This window comes from Leucoraja erinacea, chromosome 5 (genome assembly GCF_028641065.1).
Source record: "Leucoraja erinacea ecotype New England chromosome 5, Leri_hhj_1, whole genome shotgun sequence".
Classification (NCBI taxonomy): Eukaryota; Metazoa; Chordata; class Chondrichthyes; order Rajiformes; family Rajidae; genus Leucoraja; species Leucoraja erinaceus.
In genome coordinates, this window is record NC_073381.1 from 38,815,936 (window position 1) to 38,841,492 (window position 25,557).

At 42.5% G+C, this 25,557-nt stretch overlaps 1 protein-coding gene across 4 annotated transcripts in view; it reads left to right on the forward strand.

Moving 5' to 3' along the window:
• The window catches only part of ldah (lipid droplet associated hydrolase), a 267,026-nt gene that overhangs the window by 186,971 nt on the left and 54,498 nt on the right, over positions 1-25,557 (forward strand). For all 4 annotated transcript variants that reach the window (XM_055635390.1, XM_055635389.1, XM_055635391.1 and 1 more), the window contains one exon: positions 15,030-15,270. In XM_055635390.1, the coding sequence (XP_055491365.1) occupies positions 15,030-15,270 (241 nt within the window). The remainder of the gene's footprint in view (positions 1-15,029; positions 15,271-25,557) is intronic.

A 25,557-nucleotide genomic window follows, 5' to 3' on the forward strand; every position in this document is an offset into this window, starting at 1 on the left:
TCCAACATGACTTCAGAGAGTTGGGAAGAAGACTGAAATGCCAGACGTCTAGGGTGGTTATCTCTGGATTACTTCCAGTACCACGTGCTAGTGAGGATAGGAATAGGGGATCTGAATGTGTGGCTGAGGGGCTGGAGCAGGGAGCAAGGATTTAGATTTATAGACCACTGGGATCTCTTCTAGGGTAGGGGTGACCTGTACAAAAAGGACGGGTGACTCCTTAACTGGAGGGGGACCGACATTCTGGCAGGCAGGTTTGCTAGGGCTACATGTATGAGTTTAAACTAAATGGGGGGGGGGGAGGGATTGACAAATTGGGAGTATAAAGATGGAGCTGAAGGGGAAGTGGCTACAGGAAAAATCACAAAAGATTCTCGAATTAATGGGAAGGAAAGCTTGAGAATGGACAACAGAGTAAGGTCAGGGCCAATTGCGAGGGGGGAAGTGAAGTCAAAGCACTGTATATGAATGCGCAAAGTATAAGGAATAAAGTGGACGAGTTTTTATGCTCAGTTAGAAACTGGCAAGTGTGATGTTGTGGGAATTACTGAGACATGGCTGCAAGAGGGCCAGGGCTGGGAACTGAATATTTCAAGGGGGTACCTCCTATCGAAAAGACAGACAGGTGGGCAGAGGGGGTGGGGTTGCCCTGCTGGTGAGGAATGAAATTCAGTCCCTTGCAAGGGGTGACATTGAAACAGGAGATGTGCAGTCAGTATGGATAGAACTAAGGAATTGTAAGGGTAAAAAGATCCTAATGGGACTAATCTACAGGCCCCCAAACAGTAGCCTGGACATAGGGCGCAAGTTGAATCAGGAGTTAAAATTGACATGTAGTAAAAGTAATGCTGTGGTTGGTATGGGAGATTTCAACATGCAAGTAGACTGGGAAAATCAGGTTGGTACTGGACCCCAAGAAAGGGATTTTGTAGAGTGCCTTCGTGATGGATTTTTGTAACAGATTGTATTGGAGCCTACCAGGGAAAAGGCAATTCTGAATTTAGTGTTATGTAATGAACCGGATTTGATAAAGGATCTTGAGGTTAATGAGCCATTAGGAGGCAGTAACAATAACATGGTCAGGTTTAATCTATAATTGGAGAGGGAGAAGAGTAGATCGGAGGTGTAAGTGTTGCAGTTGCATAAAGGGGACTATGGGGCCATGAGGGAGGAGCTTGCTAAAGTTGACTGGAAAGATACACTAGCAGGGATAACAGTGGAACAAAATTGGCAGGTTTTTCTAGGAATAATACAGAAGGTGCAGGATCAGTTCATTCCTAGGAGGACGAAAGATTCCAAGGGGAGAAAGGGACGACCATGGCTGACAAGGGATGTCAGGGACAGTATAAAAAATAAAGTGAAGAAGTACAACGTAGCAAAGATGAGCGGGAAGCAAGAGGATTGGGTAATGTTTAAAGAATAACAGAAGATAACCAAAAAGGCAGTACGGGGAGAAAAGATGAGGTACGAAGGTAAGCTAGCCAAGAATATAAAGCAGGATAGTAAAAGCTTCTTTAGGTATGTGAAGAGGAAAAAAATAGTTAAGACCAAAGTTGGACCCTTGAAGACCGAAAAAGGTGAATTTATTATGGGGAACGAGGAAATGGCCAATGAGTTGAACAGGTATTTTGGATCTGTCTTCACTAAGGAGGATACAAACAATCTTCCTGATATACCAGTGGCCAGAGGATCTGGGGTGACAGAGGAACTGAAGGAAATCCACATTAGACAGCAAATGGTGTTGGATAGACTGATGGGACTGAAGGCTGATAAATCCCCAGGGCATGATGATCTGCATCCCAGGGTACTTAAGGAAGTGACTCTAGAAATCGTGGATGCATTGGTAATAATTTTCCAATGTTCTATAGACTCAGGATCAGTTCTTGTGGATTGGAAGGTAGCTAATGGAATCCCACTTTTTAAGAAAGGCAGGAGAGAGAAAACAGGGAATTATAGACCAGTTAGCCTGACATCGGTGGTGGGGAAGATGCTGGAGTCAATTATAAAAGATGAGATAACCGAATATTTGGATAGCAGTAACAGGTCGGTCCGAGTCAGCATGGATTTACGAAGGGGAAATCATGCTTGACTAATCTTCTGGAATTTTTTGAAGATGTAACTAGGAAAATGGACAAGGGAGAGCCAGTGGATGTAGTGTACCTGGATTTTCAGAAAGCATTTGATAAGGTCCCACATAGGAGATTAGTGGGCAAAATTAGGGCACATGGTATTGGGGGTAGAGTGCTGACATGGATAGAGAAGTGGTTGGCAGACAGGAAACAAAGAGTAGGGATTAACGGGTCCCTTTCAGAATGGCAGGCAGTGACTAGTGGGGTACTGCAAGGCTCGGTGCTGGGACCACAGCTATTTATAATATATATCAATAATTTGGATGAAGGGATTCAAAGTAACATTAGCAAATTTGCAGGTGATGCAAAGCTGGGTGGCAGTGTGAATTGTGAGGAGGATGCTATGAGAATGCTGGGTGACTTGGATAGGTTGGGGGAGTGGGCAGATGCATGGCAAATGCAGTTTAATGCGGATAAATGTGAGGTTATCCACTTTGGTAGCAAAAACAGGAAGGCAGATTACTATCTAAATGGCGTCAAGTTGGGAAAAGGGGAAGTACAACGGGATCTGGGGGTCCTTGTACATCAGTCCATGAAAGTAAGCATGCAGGTACAGCAGGCAGTGAAGAAAGCGAATGGCATGTTGGCTTTATAACAAGAGGAATTGAATATAGGAGCAAAGAGGTCCTTCTGCAGTTGTACAGAGCCCTAGTGAGACCACACCTGGAGTATTGTGTGCAGTTTTGGTCCCCTAATTTGAGCAAGGACATTCTTTCTATTGAGGGAGTGCAGCGTAGGTTTACAAGGTTAATTCCCGGGATGGCGGGACTGTCATATGCTGAGAGAATGGAGCAGCTGGGCTTGTACACTCTGGAGTTTAGAAGGATGAAAGGGTATCTCATAGAAATATATAAGATTGTTAAGGGCTTGGACGCTAGAGGCGGGAAACATGTTCCCGATTTTGAGGGAGTCGAGAACCAGGGGCCACAGCTTAAGAATAAGGAGTAAGCCATTTAGAACGGAGACGAGGAAACACTTTTTCTCACAGAGATTGGTGAATCTGTGGAATTCTCTGCCTCAGTGGGTGATGGAGGCAGGTTCTCTGGATGCTTTAAAGGGAGAGCTAGATAGGGCTCTTAAAAATAGTGGAGTCAGGGGATATGGGGAGAAGGCCGGAACGGGGTACTGATTGGGGATGATCAGCCGTGATCACATTGAATGGCGGTGCTGGCTCGAAGGGCCGAATGGCCCACTCCTGCACCTATTGTCTACTGTCTATTGGCTCTGGCTGGGCCGGAGTTCCAGAGCCCCAGCCGCAGGGGGCTAATTCGACATGCTATTCGGCACGGAAGTCCCGATTAGGTTATGATCGACCGTCTGACCCTGCCTAGGCACCACATTTTTGGGTGGGACTTCTGGGGGAATTTCAAGTGTGCTCTCGTAAATTGGTCCGGATTAAAGGATATGCCGGACCACCAGTTAACGGAAAATCGATGGTGGACCAGTAGTATGTTTACTTCCTCTGAAATCAGTAATATTCATTATAATCAGGTGCCACCCAGCACTGATTCCTATGGCACCTCACTAGTTATGAGTTGCCAACTTGAAAATGACACAATTCTCCCCATACAATGCTTCGTGTTAAGTAGATGAGGTGATGCTGTTTGCTTGTTTGTCCATAAGCACCGGAGCATGCAGGACATGTGAAAGGGGCGGAGATAAGAGGAATCCACAGAATGCAGTTTGTGCAAATCAATGGATGTATCATCTGTAATTTCAGTTGAAAATGCAACCTATCAATCTGATCATAAAATCTTCAATATTCTTTACTTGCACGTTTTCCATTCACGTGATGGAAAGATGCATACTTAATGGAAACATACTTTATGAAACTGAATTCTACACTTGCCTTACAGTAAACTAATATTTGGAGATGTTGAAGTATATGTCATTTATTTCTTGTACTACTAGAACAAACACACACCTTGCATAAATGTTTTGTACCTTAAAAGTTTAGAAACTTTCATTGAATGCAGCAATGTTCAATTGCTATTGGTCTTTGTTCCACCTAGTGACAACATTTGGTATAATCCCAATTGGCAAAATTAAGTTATTCTATATATGCTACTACAACCAAAACTTTACAATAATATATAGATTGAAAAGAATATTACGAAGCATGACAAAATCAATAGAAATGAAATGCAGGATAGATATGTACTGCACAAATGAACTAATATTGTCCATCTTCCATCAAAAATCAAAATGAAACACCTGAAAAGTTTAAGAATAGTTCCTGTCATCTATCCAAATTGAATTGTGGTTTCAATTACTATCATGTATCAAAAGTAGACTATTTGAAATCTGTAGGTTGTACAGATTTAATTTCAGTTTAGGATTTCAATTAGGTCATTGTGGAAAACACTTGGACAAAGGTGATAATGTCTGGATTTTAAATAATATTTTTAGTTTAATTTCTGAATTCTTACTTTACGGCTATAAAGAACAACTCCTTTTGTTTACATAATAAAAAGGACATGCAAATACTGGTTTATACCAAAGATAACACAAAATGTTAGAGTAAATCAGTGGGTCAGACAGCATCGCTGGAGAAAATGGATGGGTAACATTTTGGATCGGGACATTTCTCTCTTTGTTTACAGGTTGTCCATTCACTTTAACACAGTTCCTCCATAATAAATATTGGGCAGCAAACCAGGTTTATCCCGAAGGGGCAAATTAACATTAAAGTGAAAGACGTGACTAAATTTGGTAGCTCACAATAAAGGGTAGGGAGCAAAGAGGGAGCAAGCCAATCTCTGCAATCCGTTCATTTGGATCCAGCAACCAACCCCAATGTTCAGTCAATGGACACTTCCATAGGGGATCAATATGTGAAGTAGCCAGCCATATTGATAACTGGCTTGGAGCCAGACTGCAGTATTTTGAGATTTCTATGTTGTCATTGTAGGCAGCTGCGCAGGAAATGAATATGACCAGAAAAACAATAAAGAATGACACAATAGACGAGAGAGTGGTTTTCACTTAGATATTCAGAGTGGTACCCTTGATAGAGAAGGCCTTGAAAGAGGAATACAATAGACAATAGGTGCAGGAGTAGGTCATTTGACCCTTCGAGACAGCACCACCATTCAACGTGATCATGGCTGATCACCCCCAATCAGTACCCCATTCCTGCCTTCTCCCCTTATCCTATCCCCTCTGCTATTTTTAAGAGCCCTATTTAGCTCTCCCTTTAAAGCATCCAGAGAACCTTCCTCCATCACCCTCTGAGGCAGAGAATTCTACAGACTCACCACTCTCTGTGAGGAAAAAGTGTTTCCTCGTCTCCGTTCTAAATGGCTTACTCCTTATTCTTAAACTGTGGCCCCTGCTTCTAGACTCTCTCAAAATCGGGAACATGTTTCCTGCCTCTAGCGTGTCCAAGCCCTTAACAATCTTATATGTTTCAATGAGATCCCCTCTCATCCTTCGAAACTCCAGAGTGTACAAGCCCAGCTGTTCCATTCTCTCAGCATATGACAGTCCCGCCATCCCGGGAATTAACCTTGTAAACCTACGCTGCACTCCCTCAATAGCAAGAATGTCTGCCCCATATCCACAGGCAAATTCTCAGAATGCAAAACATAAAATACTGGAGTAGCTCAGGGAGTCAGACAGCATTTGCAGCATGGTTAGGTGACTTTTCGAGTCGGGACCTTTCTTTGGGTGAAGAAAGTTCTCGACCCAAAACTTAGCATATACATTTCCTGCACAGATGCTTTCTGACCCACTGATTTATTGGGGTATTTTGATTTTTTAGGGTGAAAATTGGCACGTTATTGATTGGAAGGATGGTGCACAAACTTCAAGAGCAAACCAAGAGAGGATAGGCACACCCTGCATGTATTTACCACCTAAGGGGAAAATATTATTAGAATGGGGATTAGATAGTCCTTGAACAATAGCTGGGTTAAATCATTTGACGAACCTTTCCTCATTCCCTCCTTGCCGTGACCTTTTCTAGCTTCCATTCTGCAGATGAAATCAACATGCATCTTTTACTCTCCATCCCATCTCCCTGCTACTTGATAAGCATGCACCATCAACTTTATGGTGCTTTGGGAAGCATATCCTAAAAGGACTGCATTCCTTGACAAGAAGCAAGGACACGAGCACCATCTTGGTACTGGGCAATGCATAACATATCTTTCCTGCATGGAAGCAATGTCAGCACTGTTTCAACTCTGTTTCAACACTCAAGGGCGCAGCGGTGGAGTTGCTGCCTTACATCACCAGAGATTCGGGTTCGATCCTGACCACGGGTGCTGTCTGCAAAACCCACCCTGTGATCGCAAGGGTTTTCTCTGTGTGCAAGGTTTCCTCCATAGTGTGTTGGTTTTGCTAGTGTAGGTGATCGCTGGTCAGTGCAGACTCGGTAGTCTGAAAGGCCTGTTTCCGTGCTGTATCTCTAAACAAAACAAATCTAAACTTGCAAATGTAACCATCCAACCCCCAAAAGAAAATGAGGATCAATGAGGCACGAGGAACTTGAGAGAGCGGCCCAGATCAGTGCATTAGGAGTTGCATCCTACATCTCACTGCAACTTGAAAAATTAAAGATCTTTTCGACTGTCCTGCATGTATTCATGCTAATTATAATAGCATGGTTCCAGTCATTCTTGCCAGTTGGGTTAATTTCAGTGACTGCACATCCAAGAGGAATGGTAAGTAGTTTAACAGTACCAATTCCCAGGCAAGGAGAGTTGAGAGTCACTAATCAATACACAGTTTTATACGTAACTAGGAAATAAAGGATCTAAAGTTAACTTTATTTATGAAAGATCTCGGACAAATTAAAGGGGCTGTCCCACTGCAGCGTCCTAATCTGCGAGTTTAGAAGAGTTTGCCCTAGACTCAAACTCGCAGCATGGTCGACAGTGGTCCTAGGAGGTCCTATGAGGACTCTGGAACTCTCCTTCATGCTCAAGGGAAGTTCCCACATACTCACGGCCCAGGCTACGTCGCGGAATATTTCTCAGCATGTTGAAAAATTTCTCAGCATGTTGAAAATTTTTCCGCGAGTAAACTCGTAGCGCAGTGGAGTGGGGTCGCTATTTGGTTACATGCAGTCGAGGGCAGCCGTAGGTAATCTCCTTCGCTGACCGGGCATTTTAATTGGCTCATTGGAGTTTTCAGGACCAAGGAAAACCGACCGGTAATGTAAAATGCCCCGTAAACTTTATTATCTAAATTACTAAAAGTCTGATCTTGACCAATTCCTGTTGTTCTGTATATTGATTTTAGAAAAAACGCTGCCACTTACGGCTGTGATTTTTGACCATCTTACTAAGAGTCCCCCTCCGCTGCGGCGGGACAAGAAGATTTTTCCCATCGATTAAAAATAAAAGAGTTATACGCCCCTTCCGGAGGGACTATAAAACCCAGAAATGTTGAGTGCCTCAGTAAGTCACTGCAAGATGGGGGAGCGAGAGGGTCACGTCTCACAGAGCTGTGAATAACACTGAACACATGTCTACTACATTGTGAGTGGTTTTACTGACCTGTCAGTGCCCTTAATGTGGTTTGAAAATATAGTTTGAAAATGCTAAAGCTGTGTTGCCTTTGGTTTGGAAATGCTAAAGCTGTGTTGCCTTTGGTTTGGATATGCTAAAGCTGAGTTGCCTTTGGTTTTGAAATGCTAAAGCTATGTTGCCTAATTAAATTTGCCTTGCCTAATTAAAGTCGCCTTGCGTAATTAAAGTCGCCTTGCCTAATTAAAGTTGCCTCGCCCAATTAAAGTTGCCTCGCCCAATTAAAGATGCCTCGCCCAATTAAAGTTGCCTCGCCTAATTAAAGTTGCCTTGCCTAATTAAAATTACCTTGCCTTCTATATAATTAAAAGTCTAAACATGACCACTTCCTGTTTGCGCTTTATATTGATTTTAGCAAAGACGCTACCATGTACGGCTGTGATTTTTTGGCCATCTTAGAGTCCCCCTCCGCTCATCGGGTGCCGAGAATTTTTCCCATCGATGAAAAATAAAAGAGTTATTAGTGTTTTAAAAATGTTGAGATTCTCTCTCCTGTCAATCACGCCTTGAAGGCCACGACTCTTCTGATGGAAGGGGGAGGGACTATAAAACCCAGAAGTGTGGGCATAATTAAGTCTCTACTCGATGGAATTAAGGTTGCCTCGCCCAATTAAAGTTGCCTTGCACCCTGCTTAAAGTTGCCTGCCATGAATTAAAGTTGCCTTGCACCCAATTAAATGGGAATTTCAAGGAATCGCCGTGAGTAAAGTTGCCTCCCACCAGACAAAGTTGCTGCCAGCCCAACAAAGTTGAGTCGCCTGTATACAAAATCCATTCAGCCCACAATGTCCGTAGCTCTCTGGAAAAGTCCCTTGCCTTGCCTACATTAAAAATTAGCGCCCTTGCCTTCTATATAATTAAAAGTCTAAACTCCCCCCCCCCCCTTTCCTGTCCCCCGCGGCTTCTATTGATTTTCTCCCCCCCGCTACTCATGTACTCTGTGATTTTTTTTGGCCATCTTAGAGTCCCCCCCCGCTCCCCCCTTCAGGTCTCCCGAGAATTTTCTCCCCCCCCCTTGAAAAAAATAAAAGAGTTATTAGTGTTTTAAAAATGTTGAGATTCTCTCTCCCCCCAATCATGCCTCGAAGGCCCCCCCCTCTTCTTCTCCCCCCCCCCTTCTTCTCCCTATAAAACCCAGAAGTGTCTCCCCCCCCCCTTCAGTCTCTACCCCCCCTTGGAGGAGGGAGAGGTCTCGACCCCCCCTTCTTTAATGGCCTTGCCCCCCTGCTTTGAAGTGGTAAGAAACTGCCCCTTTGGTGGCCTTCTCTCCCCCCCTTGAAATGGAATTTCTCTCCCCCCCTTGAGTCCCCCCCCTGCCCTCCCCCCAGACATGAGTCCCCCCCCCCCTCTCCCCCCCCCAGCACAACAGACCCCCCCCCTGTATGCCCCCCCCTCCCCTTCCCCCGCAATGTCCGTAGCTCTCTGGAAACCAGTCCCTTCAGCCCACAACCCTCATACTAGCGCTCCCCCCCATCTCTCCCCCTTATCTCTCCCCCCCCTTCTCTCTCCCCCCCCCCCCTTCTTCTCCCCCCCTTCTCTCCCCCCCCCCCCCCTCTCCCCCCCCTTCTTCCCCCCCCTTCTTCTCTCCCCCCCCCTTCTTCCCCCCCCCCCCTTCTCTCTCCCCCCCTTCTCTCCCCCCCTTCTTCTCTCCCCCCCCTTCTCTCTCCCCCCCCCCTTCTTCTCCCCCCCCCCCTCTCCTCCCCCCCCCCCTTCTCCCCCCCCCCCTTCTCCCCCCCTTCTCTCTCTCCCCCCCTTCTTCTCACTCCCGTGAATTTATTGAGCCCAATAACAGAACAAGCTTGCCCATGCTGTGTTGAAGTCCCATGTTAAAGGCACGGTTGCATTAAACCTTTGTGGCTATACAAATCTTAAGTTCCTGCTGGCATCACAACCTTGATTACTTTGCAAGGCAGTTCAAGGCATAAGCAGCATTTAGTCTAGATAGTGAGTTTCTGTCCACAAAGCACATGGACTAGCTACTGACTGCTTCTGCTGTCGGAATGCCTTTGCACTATGTCTCTATTTCTAATAACGTTCAGAAACAGTTTAAGAAAATATAGAGGATTTAAATACTGAAAATTCTTAAAACAAATTTAGGAAATAGCCAATTCACATTAAATGCATTCAAGTCCTGTATGGTTATATAAGTCCAGTAATTTAATTTAAAATATTAAATTGTGAAGAATGGAGCAGCTGGCTTGTACACTTTGGAGTTTAGAAGGATGAGAGGAGATCTCATTGAAACATATAAGATTATTAAGAGCTTGGACACACTAGAGGCAGGAAACATGCTCCCGATGTTGGGGGAGTCCAGAACCAGGGGCCACAGTTTAAGAATAAAACGTAAGCCATTTAGAACGGGGACGAGGAAACATTTTTTCTCACAGAGATTGGTGAGTCTGTGGAATTCTCTGCCTCAGAGGGCGGTGGAGGCAGGTTCTCTGGATGCTTTCAAGAGAGAGCTAAGGGCTTCTAAAAATAGCGGAGTTGGGGGATATGGGGAGAAGGCAGGAACGGTTTACTGATTGGGGATGTCAGCCATGATCACATTGAATGGCGGTGCTGGCTCAAAGGGCCAAATGGCCTACTCCTGCACCTATTGTCTATTAAGGTAAACACTACAGCTTGTTGGTGGGAGTTGTGGGGCCAGGTTATTGTCAATGCAATCTGGCTCATGGTGACTGATTTTTGTCAGTTCCCATCTTAATCTTCACTGTAATTGATATTCTCATTACACACCTCCCTATCTGCCCCTTCCTTCTTTGTTGTTTTAATAGTATGTGTTAAATGTATGTTTTTAGTGTTCTTTAGCTTGTTTTATGTGGGGGGTGGGGTTGGGGGAAGCTTTTTTAAATCTCTTACCTCGACGGAGATGCAATTTCTTTTTTCCGTATCTTATCTCCATCCGCACTGCAACGGCCTTTGCTGGAGACCGACTTCGGGAGCTCCTACCGTGGGAGCCTGTGGGCTTACCATCGCGGAGCTCACAATCCCTTGCCAGGGATCGACCTCTGAGCTCCAACTGCGGGAACCTGCGGACTTTACCATCGTGGAGCTCACGGTCTCTGGTTAGAGACCGACTTCAGGAGCTTCAAGCCGCAGGAGCTTCGACAGCCCCGACACGGGGGCTTTGACTGCCCCCACATGGGGGCTTCGATCGCACCGACGGATGGTTCGACTGCCCCAACCGCGGGAGAATAAAGAGGAAGAAGATTGGACTTTATTGCCTTTCATCACAGTGAGGAATGTGGGGAATCTGCTGTGGTGAATGTTTATGTTCAATTTTATATAGTTGTGTGTCTTGGTGCTTTTTTTTAGTATAGCTGAGTGTGGCTGTATGGTAATTCACATATCACTGTACCTTAATCGGTACACGTGACAATAAAAGGCATTTGAAACCTTGGAAACCTTTGGGTGGAAAAATGCAGATTGTCAATTTATATTTGTCCCATCTCAGTGAAGTGTTCATCAGCTCACCCACAGGAAGATTTTAGAAGCATACATGTGGTTTTACAGTATCCAGAGAAATGATGAGTACGTTAAGTGTCCTGACCCTGTGTTGCTGCTTGTAGGTTTTAGTGAACAGCTTGAAAGAAATGTTGATTAATGTGACATACTGTCAAATTGCACTGCAGTTCACCATTAAGTATATCATTATGCTGTCTCTAAAAAATGTAGAGGATTTCTATTGGCATATAATAGGTATGAACTACATCAAACATATATCTTAACTGTTTTCTCTGACAAGTGGTTGATGCAATACAACATATGCAGATTTAAAGAGTTTCTTCATTGAGATTTGGTGTGGATTTTTTTAATTTGATTAAGCTGGTCCCTAACTTTCTCAACTGAGGGCTAAAGACAGTCTCTATTGTTATTTTGAAATTGGCAAGTGTATTTTAACAGAAATTAAAAGCCCAGTTATCACTCCTCGGATATTTTTCTTTCACGTACCTTCTTGGTTTAGTTCAGTTTATTTAGAGTTAGAGTTTCCTTTATTGTCATTCAAAACAATAGTTTGAACGATATTGTGTACCTTGCAGCCATGACAGAAAAAAAAAGCAACAGAACACACAATTAACACAATTTAACACAAACAACCATCACAGTGAATCTCAAGTTTCCTTACTGTGATGGAAGGCAAAAAGTCTTAAAGTCTTATCTCTTCCTTGCTTATTTTCCCGCTGAGTTGAGGCGATCCAGGATTTCGATGTTGGGGCCTCCCTCCGGGTGATGGTAAATCCCGCGACCGATTCAAACTCCACTTGCAGGTCTCCAACCTGAGACCTGCAAGCTCCCGATGTTACCGTCCACTGGGCCCGCGGCCGAAGCCCCCGAAGCTCCGAAGTCGGATCGCAGCCACAGCGCCACCACAGCCTCCGACGTCAGCCAGCTCCGTGATGGTGAGTCCACAGGCTCTGCCAGTGGTGCCTCCAAGGTCGATTCCAGTTGGAAGTCGCCAGCTCCACAATATTAGGCCTCAGCAGACGGAGACGGAGATATGACAAGGAAAAGGTCGCATCCCCGTTGAAGGAAGAGGTTAAAAAAAGTTTCCCCCACCCCCCCATACATACACAACTAAAAATAAACTAAAACACACATCTAACAAGACAAAAGAAAATGTTTAAAAAAGGAAAAGACAGACGGACTGCAGGCGAGCCGCAGCTGCTTGGCAGCACCACCACTTCTGGAATTTATTGTCACAAGTACAGGTATACTATGAAATTCTTGTTCTGCATGACATCCAGTCAAATCAGACAGTAAATGAGTACAATAGATCTTCTGAAACAGTGTTGGAACATTCCGGCACAATCTTGCAACTTCCAAGTCTCTGGTCCCATGGAGATAGACAATTTCTTAGATTCTCACATAAAGGCCTTGGAGCATTGCATCAGTAGAGGTCGGCCTTGCCCAGAGGGATGCCATTGGCTCCTTTCACCTCTGTCGCCCAGCTACTGTAGAGCCTCTTGTGAATCTCAAACACAGCAACCCGTGACTGTCGCAAATAGACTCACCACCAGCAGCCGCCCCTTGGTTTCCATTCCTCGAGATCACCAAGTCCCACTTCCCAAACCAATTGCAGAACTTTAGGGTGCTTTACAGGACGTTCATGTGCAGACCATTGCCCCTCAGTGCCGACTGTGCTCATGGGACCACTTTTGAGTTTCCCTCTATCTCTTGAAAAGCAAAGTGGCTCACAACGTCGCTGATAAGGGACAGGTATGTTTGTATGTCCACAGCAATGCAGTGGATACAGCATTAATGACACATATAACATCAAAACAAGTACATCAGCCCTTCATGTCAGTGCTGACCCTAAACTACCTCGATAGAAAGGCACACATTGCTGAGAATGGAGGGATATAGATCATCTGCAGTCAGATGAGATTAGTTTATCTTGGCATTAAGTTCGGCACAGACATTGTGGGCACTATGGAAATTACAGCATGGTATGGCAGCTGCACCATGGCAGACAGGGAGAGGCTTCAGAGGGTAACTAGGACAGCACAAAAGATCATTGGTTGCCCACTCCCCTCCCTGATGGATATCTACACCTCCCGCTGCCTTAGCAGGGCAAAGAATATCATCAAAGACAGCTCCCATCCTGCGTTTGGACTGTTCGACCTGCTGCCCTCTGGAAGGCGCTATAGGTGCATCAAATCCAGGACAAATAGACTCAGGAATAGTTGTTTTCCGAAAATTATAACTACTCTTAATTCAAATTCACACATGCACTGACTTCACAGCCCAACACCCGGACTTCCATCTGTATATATGTATATAGCGCCGCAGAATTGTGCACCTATCCCCCCCCACCTCTCCCTTTTGTTTTTGTTTCCTGTTTCTTGTTTTTTGTACTAAATTATATGTATGCACTGAGTACGAGCAGCTTTTAATTTAATTGTACATGTATAGTGACAATAAATGGTATATCTATCTATCTATAAAATGCCAGCCCTGACTGTACTTTTCTATGTTCCATGCATTTCAGGTGCTCATCTAAATACTTAGTCATTGTCGTGAGAGTTCCTGCCTCCGTTAGTTTATCAGGCAAAATGTTCCAAATTTCAACCACCCACTGGATGAAAAAATGCATTCTTAAACCTGCACAAAGTCTCCTGACCCTTACCATAAACTTGTGCTATCCAGCGACAGAGAAACTTTACTAATGGAGCAAGTTTCTTACTACATACGCAATCTAGGCACTTCCTTACTTTATATAGTCCAATGAGGACACCTATATACTTGAATAAGTGAAGTATGGAATGAAAGAAAGGGCAGCACAGTGGTGTAGAGTTGCTGCCTTACAGCGCCAGAGATCCGGGTTTGATCCTGACTACGGAGTTTGTACGTTCTCCCTGTGGGTTATCTCCGAGTGCTCCAGTTTCCTCCCACACACCAAAGATGGGCAGGTTTGTGGGTTAATATGGCTTTGGTAAAAATTGTAAATTGTCCCTAGTGTTTAGGATAGTGTTAGTGTACGGGGATCACTGGTCAGCGCGGACTCAGTAGACGGTAGGGCCTGTTTCCGTGCTGTATCTCTAAACTAAACTAAAACTGCGAAAAAGATTTGATGAACAAATTATTATTAGAGCTACCTCTTATCCTTTAATCTTACCAACAACTTTACAACAATGCTAATTTGTACCCAAAGAATGAAACACAATCAACATATTTTGGATACCGGTATTTATTTACTATACATCACACTGGTTTGAAGTCCATAATCTTTCCATCCCAGTGAATTGAAACAAAAAGGAAAGATCTGTTCTATGATTCACCTACTTTCAAGAGAATACATGACCATAAGAATTAGAAGCTGGAAAAGACTTTTCGCTCCTCAGACCTCCTCTGCTATTCAGTAAGATTAAGCCTGATCTTTTATCTATACATGATTTGCTGGCCAAACTCCACATCACTCAATTTCCTTAATATTCAAACATTTATTAATATATTTCTAAAAGTGGAAGTTCAGTATTATTTTACAATTGACCAATTACTATTCTGGAACATATTTTAAAAATTAGGTGCAGCTGATTGAAATTCTGTTAAAATGTATTTGTAAAACGTAAAAAGAATGATCCTGTGTTTCTGTGCATTGTCTCCTGTGGCAGTTCAATACCTCCTAAATTAGTAAGTTATGAACCATTTTTCTTTGGAATTTGACAACAGCTTTCAGTGTTGCCAAGCTACCAGTTTTATCTAGTTCAGGCATTTCAAGCAGCCTGTAATTATGTGCAAAGGTTATTAATGTACCTGACAAACCTCGCTCCACTTCAAAAGGAGGGAAACGAGGGCCCTGGTTCCAGAATTTGATAGTGCCAGAGGCTTTACTTATTTGTGTTTCCTCTCACTGCTTCCATAGGTTCTGAAAGCGATATTACTTTTTCCAACAATTGAACGAATGGCCGAGTCACCGCAGGGCAAAGTTCTGACACCAATACTTCGTAATCTTCGCTTCCTGGTGTATGTTCCGATCTACTTCCTTTCATTCCTCCCAGGAAGTGTCAAGGCCTCATTGGTGAGGTGGGCGCTGCAGAGTCTACAACCACTGGATGAAGCCACTGTGTCCGCTTCCCTTAATCTCTTCAGTGTCGATTGTGCAGGTGAGACGAACCACCCCTCTCCCAGCCGATTTTCACTTTTAACATTCAACCTTCGCTTCTAGATAGATTTCTACATTTCCTTAGGGGATACGCTACATGGCCATTTGTTCACGAAGGGAACTTTTCTATTTTTAAGATATTGTTTATCTCTGGTTCACATCGTACAGCAATCACATAATTGAAATATGCAAGGACAGCACGTCACAAGGCTTTGGTTTTATTATACGTTTATCAAAATGTTAACATAATTCAATTAAGTAAATAATATAACAAACAGATGAAGAAGCTGCAGGAGTCCCGTGTTGACAAGCCAAATGCATCCTTTGAATAATCGGGTCATTCTTATAAAAATCCTCAGGTCCTGTGGCAGTGAGTGTAAAACAACATAGCTCAAGACTGCAAACACTTTAATAGTGCCAAGTAATAGCAGTACATGGTGTAATTCTGAAAAAGATTCATGTGAGGTTCTGGATTATTTTAGACTGAGTTATAAAATGTGTATCACAGTAAATTACTTGGCTCCATATCTGAAGACATGAGATTTAATTTTGAATCTCATCCTGGCATCCGAGGAATTTGAATTCAAGTAATCTGGAATAAAATTTGGATTCAGTAATGAAGACCAAAACAAAACAAAGTTGAACGGAAATCTGGTTCTCTACTGTCCTTCAGGCCCAGGACATGCCATCTTTACCCAGTCTGGCATATTTATAATTTTAGACCCACAACATTTAGTTGTCCATTGAAGAAATGTGTAGGCCATTTTGTTCAGGGGCAATTACAGGCAGACAGTAAATGCTAACTTTATCATAAATGAATGCAACCAGTTATGAAAACTCCCACCTTGGTTTGGATTGGAAAGCAGTTTTAGGATAGGCCTTTTCACACACTTCACTATGAAAATTCACAATGTACAGCAAAAGGATGCTAAAACAATTTTCAATACTTTGCAACATTTTTTAAATGGGCTACTGTTGGTGACATATTTATTAACTCTTCTGATGGCTGTATGGATAAATGAGCTTAGGTCTTTGGGCTTTTCACATTGGGCCACTTCCTCACCAGAACCAAATTCTAATGGTCCCAGAGAAATGGCACAGACTGGGTCATGTTTCTGGTCCCATTGTTACTTACATGGAGAACATGAACTTCCTGGCCTTTGCTTATGACTGCGGCCTGAACCCCACCTGTATGCACATCCATTTTCTCCCATCCCATACCCACCCCCCCCCCCCCCCCCCCCCCACCACCCCCCCCCCCCCCCCCCCCCCCCCCCCCCGATCCTTTTCCACCTGTGTCCCTGCCTCTGGTTTCACATTTTGCATCTCTTCTATCCTTCCCTCTTTATCTCACACTTTTTGTCTTTTTATCTCTGGCCTTTTTCCAACCATCTCCCACCCTTTCCCATATTACTTGCTGGGCTTTGTTCTACGCCCACCTCTCTTCCCAACTTTCTCCCCTTCCCATCTGCCAACTACAATCGGTATCAAAAAGGATCTTAACCTGAAACATCACCTATCCATGTTCTTCTGAGCCTGACCCCATGTAAACCAGCATCTGCACTTCCTTGTGTATACATGATTCATATAGTTCTGTCTTGAATCTTTATTCAATTACTGTTGCAGCTAATACTTAAATATGAACACAAGGGGCCAACATATAGTATGAGTTTCTGTAGAATCAAGTACCAAAAATAAAGGAATAGGATATAGATAATATTTAGGATGATGAAAATCAGCCCACCTCTAGACGAGTCCCTCTAGACCTGACTCCAGTTAAGGAACTGCAGATGCGGGAATCTTATGTAGAACACAAAGTGCTGGAGTAACTCAGTGGGTTGGGCCTCCAGAGATGGTGTTTGACCTGCTGAGTTACTCCAGCACATCGTGTACTTGAGGTGGGAAATCTACAGATAAGAGTTAGGGATTTGTTGAGACTACAAACAAACAGTTCTGAAACTTCTGTTTCATTTCATTATTAGGAACATAGGAACTGGACCACAGTCATTTACCCCATCAAACCTGACGTGTCATTCGATGAGATGATGGCCGGTCAGTGTATTTGTTCCATTTACCTGATCCCTATATCCCCGAATAATTTCAGTGATAAAAAAAGTTGTCAACTTCAGATTTAAAGTAAATAATTCAGCTCATAATAATTTCAGTTTGTGCGAAATAGTTCCAAATTTCCACCACCATGTGCATGTGGAAGCGTTTCCTCACCTCACGCCTGAAAGATCTGGCTCTAACATTTTCGGGCTGTCCTCCAAATCAGAGTCTCCACAAGCACAATTATAATGGAAATAGTTTCTTTTTATCTACCCCATCATTCCCCTTGATACCCTGTACACTTCAATCGAGTTAACACTTAACCTACATTCCAGGGAGTGCACCTCTCCTCATAATTCAACCCTTGAGTGCAGATCTCATTCTGGTTAATCTCTGCTGGAATCCCTTCAAAGTCTATGCATCCTTCCAATATTATGGTTATCCAGAAGTGCTTACAGTATTCCAGGATTCCAAGCATCCGAGATCATGTCTCAGTGAAATGGCCAATTGATGCTCTATCTGAAGTACTTTTATCTCAGCCAAAGTTTCAATCATGGAAGGAAAGGCACCTATGAGAATAAGTTAAATATTATTAAAATTACATTTAGTTGGACATTTGTAATAGTTTGTTTTTAAACTAAAATACATACAGTATGACCACAGTTTGCTTCCCATTAATATTTTATAATCATAGTCACATTCATATTCAACATTCACCTTAGGATTTCACCTCCTCATGTCCTGTCCACCCCAGTGAAATTTTTACTAAGATAAAACACAACAAATCCTAGTGTCAAAATGAGCTAAATTATGCTGTGACAATCAAAGCTGCTTGAGGAATAAATTTGGTACTCTTCTCTTGTCCTATCAGTAATTTTTTTAGCTTTTCCCTTCTCTTTTCAGTATTTGTTAAGCTCAACAGGTAACACACTGGTCGAGCAAGTTTAAGAGGTGGAAATTCACTTCAACTACATGGTAGTTCTACTCAACCTTCTTTTTTCCTTTCAGATAGGTATAGTGTGACCTCTTACCCCTGTTTTCCTCAACAAAGTGTTAATATTAATGATATCAATGGAAAATGGTATTTTTTTTTTAAACTATGAAATTATAGGATGAAGTTATTCCCAGTGCAACATTTTTTATTGGACTATTAAAGAATTAACTTGGACCATATTAGCCTGCACTAGTCTTGTTCCAACAATATCACAGTTTTAAAACAGTGCCAGATGGGAGACGCACAAGTTCTGAAATTACTTATCAACTCTTTTGCACCCCCCCCCCCCCCCCCCCCCCCCCATTGAACTTAAATGACTACCCCACTATCTCTCGTCTCCAAGAAGTTGCAACCTTGAGACTTTCACTTTGATTACAGCTCTGGCACCCGCAATGATACAGCGCCTTCCATCCTCCTAAACACCCCTACATAATAATCTCCACATCTCCGATTGTCATAACAATCTCCCAGTTACTCAGTCCACCAGCCTCCACAATGTTTACACCAACATGGTGAATGTTGACCCTTCGGTTGAGAAAGGTACTGCATATACCTCATGGGGCAATTGAATAAAGGAGACTGCAATTCCAAGTGTAACTGATCTGACTTCCACAAGACCATAAAAGTAGAAACCATGTTAATAATTAATTTGGATTCCCTTTGCAGCAACAACTTTCTCCAAATTTGTTCAATGCATGCCCTTGCTTGTGACATGATGCAAACCAACATCATGACTCTCAATGACATTGTCCAATAAGTTTATTAGGTACGCATGCTCATATTAGTTTATTCACAAGCCACCTATGATCCCAATTAGATCAACGTTCAATACCACATTGTTTAAGAATGAGAAGGCAGCGCAAAGAGAGTTTCTCTTGGAATCTTAATTTTAGGTTATGTGGATTACTGACATGACTCAACTTCCAACTGGTTACATTGCCCACAATGAAGTGTTATCAAAGGTATATGTCTTCCTATTTGCCAACACGTGTTAGAGCTGTGTGCACATGGTTGCTTGATAAGGCCAAGGTAGGGCTCAGTTGTAAGACAGTCATATTCCTTTCTAAAACACGCTGTCCATACTTGAGTATCCATTTTAAGACCCAGGACCAGAATTCCAGAACTGAGTCAAAATATCAATGAGGAAAACATCTAAATAAGATTGAAGATCCTAATACATTAAATCATTCAGGAATGATTGCGAACTGTAACATGAATTGCCTTGTAGCAAACATAATCTCCCATCTTTGTCCAACCAGTTTTATTGGGTACATATTGCAAACCAGATTATTTCATGTCGGGGAGAAGAAGCATAAAGCAAGATCCCTTTGGGTTCCAGGGACAGCTCTGAGATCCTCACTCAATGCTTGCTGACTTGCTTGCTCACTCAGCTGACTTGTATGGCACTGAAGAAGGGTCTCGACCTGAAATGTCACCCAGTCCTTCTCTCCTATCGCACTGAGTTACTCCAGCTTTTTGTGTCTATCTTGTGTGGCAGTGAACCTGCTTTCCCAGCTTCAGGCGATTAATTGTGGTGTGAAATAGCAACATATCTTCAGAATTATTTTTATTAATGAATAATTAGTTATATTTCTGTGTACATTTAAAACCGGCGACGATAAATTGTTTTTCACAAATTTGTTGGTTTTTTTTTGTTTTTATACAAGATGTTTGTTGTTATCTGTTTCATAGCCAGTGATAGAATGCAGATGAAATGTATTATTTTTTTAGCATATGGATGCATTTAGTAATGGCAGTTTATTGCAAAAACAGGCACTTCTAATTTACCAAAACATTCTCCTGCATTAAATAATGTACACAAGCTAAAAATGGTGGTGTAAATAATGTCATCTGATCCACTCCAACATCACAATATGACTCGGTTACATCACAGCAATACAGCTAATCAAGAAGACACATGAAACACTGTAAGCTTCATGATATGAAACCCATCATGTTTTGGCCATGTTTTCTCACATAATAACGTCATTGCTATTCTATTTCAAATTTTCTGGTGTGCAGAAATGTAATAAATGGGTAAGATTTTATCAGAATATTTTTACAATAAGCCTCCGGCTGGCGATGGCGATTGTCCCGCGGCCATTAAAGCCACGCCGGGTGGTGCGAGGTCGCACACCGGGTCTTGGTGTTAGAGCCCCTGGCGTGCGCTCGCAGAGTCCCGCGGCCATTCCAAGCCGCGCGGGGCGGTGATATCAGGCCCCGCTCCAGGAGCTCCTCGACCCCACAACTCGGGCGGGGGAAGTCGCCGTTGTAGAACAAAAGCGGTCTCCCTCCATAGAGTCCCAGTGAACTGGGACACCTGAAGTTTTGGAACTACCAGTGTATTATTTTTGGGGCCGCAGCAGCAGCAGCAAAATAGTTTTCCACCCGCTCCGGACTCGGCCAGCTTAAATTTAAACCATTGTCCCCGGTCCTGTTGACTCTCAGAACATGCACGAGAGAAAACTCCCGTTGAGATTTAAAGTTTTCCCCCTGAAGTATAAGCACACACCCCAAGATATTTAGCCAAAAAACTACATAAAAACATAGACAGAAAATAATAAAACGCGGACGGGCTGCAGAGGCCGCTGCTGACGAGAGTCGCGCCGCCCACCGAATGTAAGCTTCATGATATGAAACCCATCATGTTTTGGCCATGTTTTCTCACATAATAACGTCATTGCTATTCTATTTCAAATTTTCTGGTGTGCAGAAATGTAATAAATGTGTAAGATTTTATCAGAATATTTTTACAATAATTCCTTCATTTGGTGCAGAAATTACCGGTGATATGTCCTGTACAACAAAACATAGAGTAAAAAAGTTCCAGTGTATTATTTTTGGGGTAAAAAAATGGTAATTTGCAGACTCTCAGAATTCCCCACAACTGTACAAAGTAAGGTTGATTGCGCTGTATAAACTTTGTTGATATTTAGCCAAACCTGCAGCCAATTTACAAAGAGCTAGGTGTTTCAGCCAGCCACCCTACACATTGGCAGCTGTTTTGAAGGGATGAACATTGGCCAGGACACTGTAGGCTGAGTTTAATATATTGTCCTAAAAAAAGTTCCTCTGGTAGTGCAGCTTTCCCACAACTGTACAAAGTAAGGTTGATTCGCTGTTAACTCTCTGGGGTAGAACTTGAAACCGTGGCCTTTTGCCTTGTAGACAAGAATGTTGCCACTGGGCTTAAGCTGATCAATAAATTGTAAGCCAACATATGTTGTCACATCTCTCCATAGCACAACATATCGAGTATATTGTATGGATTTATTTTTTCCTGTAACCTGCTTCTAAATATTCTCTCCATCTTGTTTGAACCCTACCAAATCCATTAAAAGAACAGCTTTAAGCATTTCAGACCATAAATTTAAAATTTTGAACAGCAGGCTAGGGAGAGAAATCCCAGCCCTCCAGAACACCACTTGAAGCTGTCAGCGCATCATCCACTGAAACTGCAGAGTTTTGATAGCACTTTTCTCGTTAAAAGCTTTTTAGGAGCTTGATGACCTGGTGTCCTGACACAGACTTTAATATGTTTCCTCAGTGCAGGTGCAATGATCACAAACAGCAGAAGGAATGCTTGTCTGGGCTGTGGACTTTGCAATCGATCTCATTCCTCTGCTCTTTGATTCTTATCTCTCATCTGTGGCTAGTTAGTTGCATGGAATGCTTTATAAGATAATGCGAATTATCTTACCATGCACCAATTTAGCTGTTTATGGCCTGGCAGGAGTAAAAAAAAACAAAAAATAAGATATTATCCCAATATTTCTATGCTGTACTGTAAGTAATATGTTTTCTGGTCAGTTTCTCCCTGCCCTATCTTAAATTGTTTGAGCACAGAAAATATATGCAGTTATTTACATCTATAAATTGATTCAGTACATTTCTGAATGTCATGAAGTGAAAAAATGTATTGCCATAAAAAATTCTTCATCCTTTAACCGGAAATCTTTACTGTATTTTTGTACCCCATCCCCTCAGCTTTGGTTCTAATGTGGAGTCATTAAATGACAAACCTTTATGACAATTTTATATAGAAGTGCAGAATTATAGATGATAATATAGCATATCCTGTCCTTAAGAATGATTGGTAAAAGCACAGAAGAAGGAGGAGAGCTAGTGGTGCAAAGTATTATTTCCATTATTTTACCTATTATGAAAAAGATAGACATTTGGCTGTAACATAAGATGATACCAACTTCTTTCCTTTCATATATACACATACAGAGTTGAAATGTCCTCAGGGGGCCTCTCCCACTCCTTTTTGTTCACAATTGCATGAAAAGCCCAGAGGAAATTCAGCCTAGCCCTTCCCCCACCCCTTGTCTGTGGAGTGAAAAATCAACCATCAGACAATTGCAATTTTTTTTTTAAACTGCAGATGCTGGAAATCTGAAATAAAAACAAAAGATGCTGGAAACTCTCAGGAAATGTTGGCACCCCTGCCGAATGTTTCCAGCATTTTCTGTTTTTAATTTCAATTTCATCAGTCACAATAATTGCGAGCTGTTCTGGCAAGATCAATATTGTTCATGCTGCTATAGCTGGAAGTGCATTTTCCACATAGTTCGGTATCTGAATTCTTCTTATATCTGTAAGTCCTGCTCATTGCAATTGGTGCAAGTCCCTTCTGACCATCTGGCTGATGGGGGCTTGCACCTCATTGATGTGGCCACTACTCCTCCTCGTTTGTGAATTATAGTACCAATGTATTATCTCTGAATATCTCCACAACAGAACTGTCCACATCCCTGCCTTGCGCTTAGGCATTTCAGTGGCCAAATAGAGAATACAAGCCATTATGAGCTACCAATGTGGTCCAACAGCCAAGTTAGTTTAATGTAAGCCCACAAAAACCTGTAAAACCTATCTTAAGGTACTTATATATTCAGTTGATCCTTGTATTGTGATAATATTGTGTCATTTATTGTGTCCCTCTGTGTTCAAAACTGGCTCAGGCCTCTGGATTCAACCTGCATCACTCTTGACAAATACCGCATCAGTCCTGCATATTATCCAAAGTAACCTTATTAAATAAAGATTAAAATCTGGTAATACTCAGATCTCCAACCACTTTCCACATGCAAGCTGTTGCTTGCCTTGATTTGCTCATACTGTACCAGCTTATTCTTCAAGCAGATACATAAGACTGAAACATGGCAAGTTTAAGTGACACTAACAAAAGAAAACCGCATTCTTCTGTCATTGTTTTGTAAGTGTGCAGTGGCTGCATATTAATCTAGTAATGTTTAGATGGTGCAATGTTATTGGAATCTCGAGGAGGATCCTCGAATCTTGATCGAACTTCACTGGCTTTACCTTGCACTAAATTCCCTTATTATGTATCTCTACGCTGTAAATGGCTCACTTGTATTGTCTTTTCACTGACTGGATAGCATGTGTCAAAAGCTTTTCACTGTACCTCTGTACACATGACAATAAACTAAACTGTAAACTGTGGGTGGTTTCGTAGATAGGCACTGACCTGTAATTTTGACGTCAGTGCAAGAGGCAGACCCGATGCAGTCAATGTAGCGGAGAAAGAGTTGGAGGACCGTGCCAACGTACATTTGGAACAAGGACTGTCAGTCGACGGTCTGTCCCTGTGAAGGAGACAGAGAGGTTAAGAAAATGGAGTGAGTCACAGAGATAGTCCAAGTGAATTTGAAGGCAGGGTGAGCGATAGTGGACTAGCAACTGAATGTTACCACTAATTACCACCCTGCCCTCAACTTTGCTTGTATCATCTCTGACACCTCTCCCCCTTTTTCTTGATCCGTCTGTGTCCATCACAGGGGGTCAGACTATTGTGACGGAAAATATACCGCCATACACCACCAGGCATGTTTCCACGAGGTATTGCTCTATAATTTTAATGATCTATTGGGGTTTTTTTGCATTTTCACAGTTAGATCCTGTTTCGTTGTTTTGCTGTTGGGTGCGAGAAAGCCAGCATATCCTTCAAGAGTGGGCCGGTACCAACATTGAAGGCACCAGTTTTAGATCAGGGAGCTTATTAAATTATTGTTCATAGTTTCTTACTTACATTCTATCCTTTGCAAACTGCCACAAGCCCAATGTACTTTACCAATACAGGAGAGTTTTACACATAAATATTCCAGTGACATTTTATAATCATTGCAAGAATAATAAAACAAAGCAAGACAGTAAAAAATCACTCTTGATCCCAAAATTAATGTCATGTTGGAGATGATACTTGCATGAGATTGAATAACAAGCTCCCTTCACTCTTATTGAGGAGAGTTTTCATGTAGAACAGTGTGATAGGTGTAACTGGTTCTGTTTCTTCTTTCCAAGGCTACCAGTGTCTGTTTTTCATAATTTCGGCAATTTTATTCATTCAAATATCATCTTGGCTCAGTTGGCTGTGCATCTTTCATTTGAGGCATTGTGGATTTAATACATTGTGGATTTAATTTTCACACCAACTTGTGAACTATAAAGTAAGGTTGACATTTCAGCATTTCAAGGGAATGCAGCATTGCAGGAGATATGTTTGCAATATGATGCTATAAGATTACCAAGACCCTATCTAGCTATCAGGTATGGATGAGATCCCCAGTTATTTTTGAAGATTAATAAGAATATTCTCCAGTAGTCCATCCGATTTTCAACTTTTAGTCTATCCAAGTAAAAAAAAACAAGCAGTCCATCACTTTATTTGTGACTTATGGGAGTAACTTTGCTGCCCTATTTGCCGACATAAATAACAGCACCACAAAATTAATTAATCACATTTGAATCCCTCGAGATATCTGGTGAATACAATGGAGGAACAGCTTCTTTCCGGCGGCACACTCTCTCATTTAGTCAATCACCAACCCCCCCCCCCACCCCCCCCCCCCCCCCCCCCCCCCCCCCCCCCCCCCCCCCTCCATTATACCATATGTCAAATCGTTTGCTTCGGCTTGAAGGGGATGCGAATGGCCTTCGTTGTCCTGTACTGTACACACATATTGTCTGAATTGTCTGTTTAATATGTCCATAATAAAAAATAATTTTACAAAAGCCCATTTTGTAATACATTTTGAGAATATAAGGAAAGAAAATGGTGCACACGTGAGAACATTGAAATCCACACAAAGAGCACCTAAGGTGAGCCTCTAACCCAGTCGCTGGAGCTGTGCGCAACAGTGATTCTTTCTCCTATTAATTGATTTGGGATTTCCTGCCTCTTCTTTGATTTTCATGTCAAATAACAGTGTTTTCCACTGAATG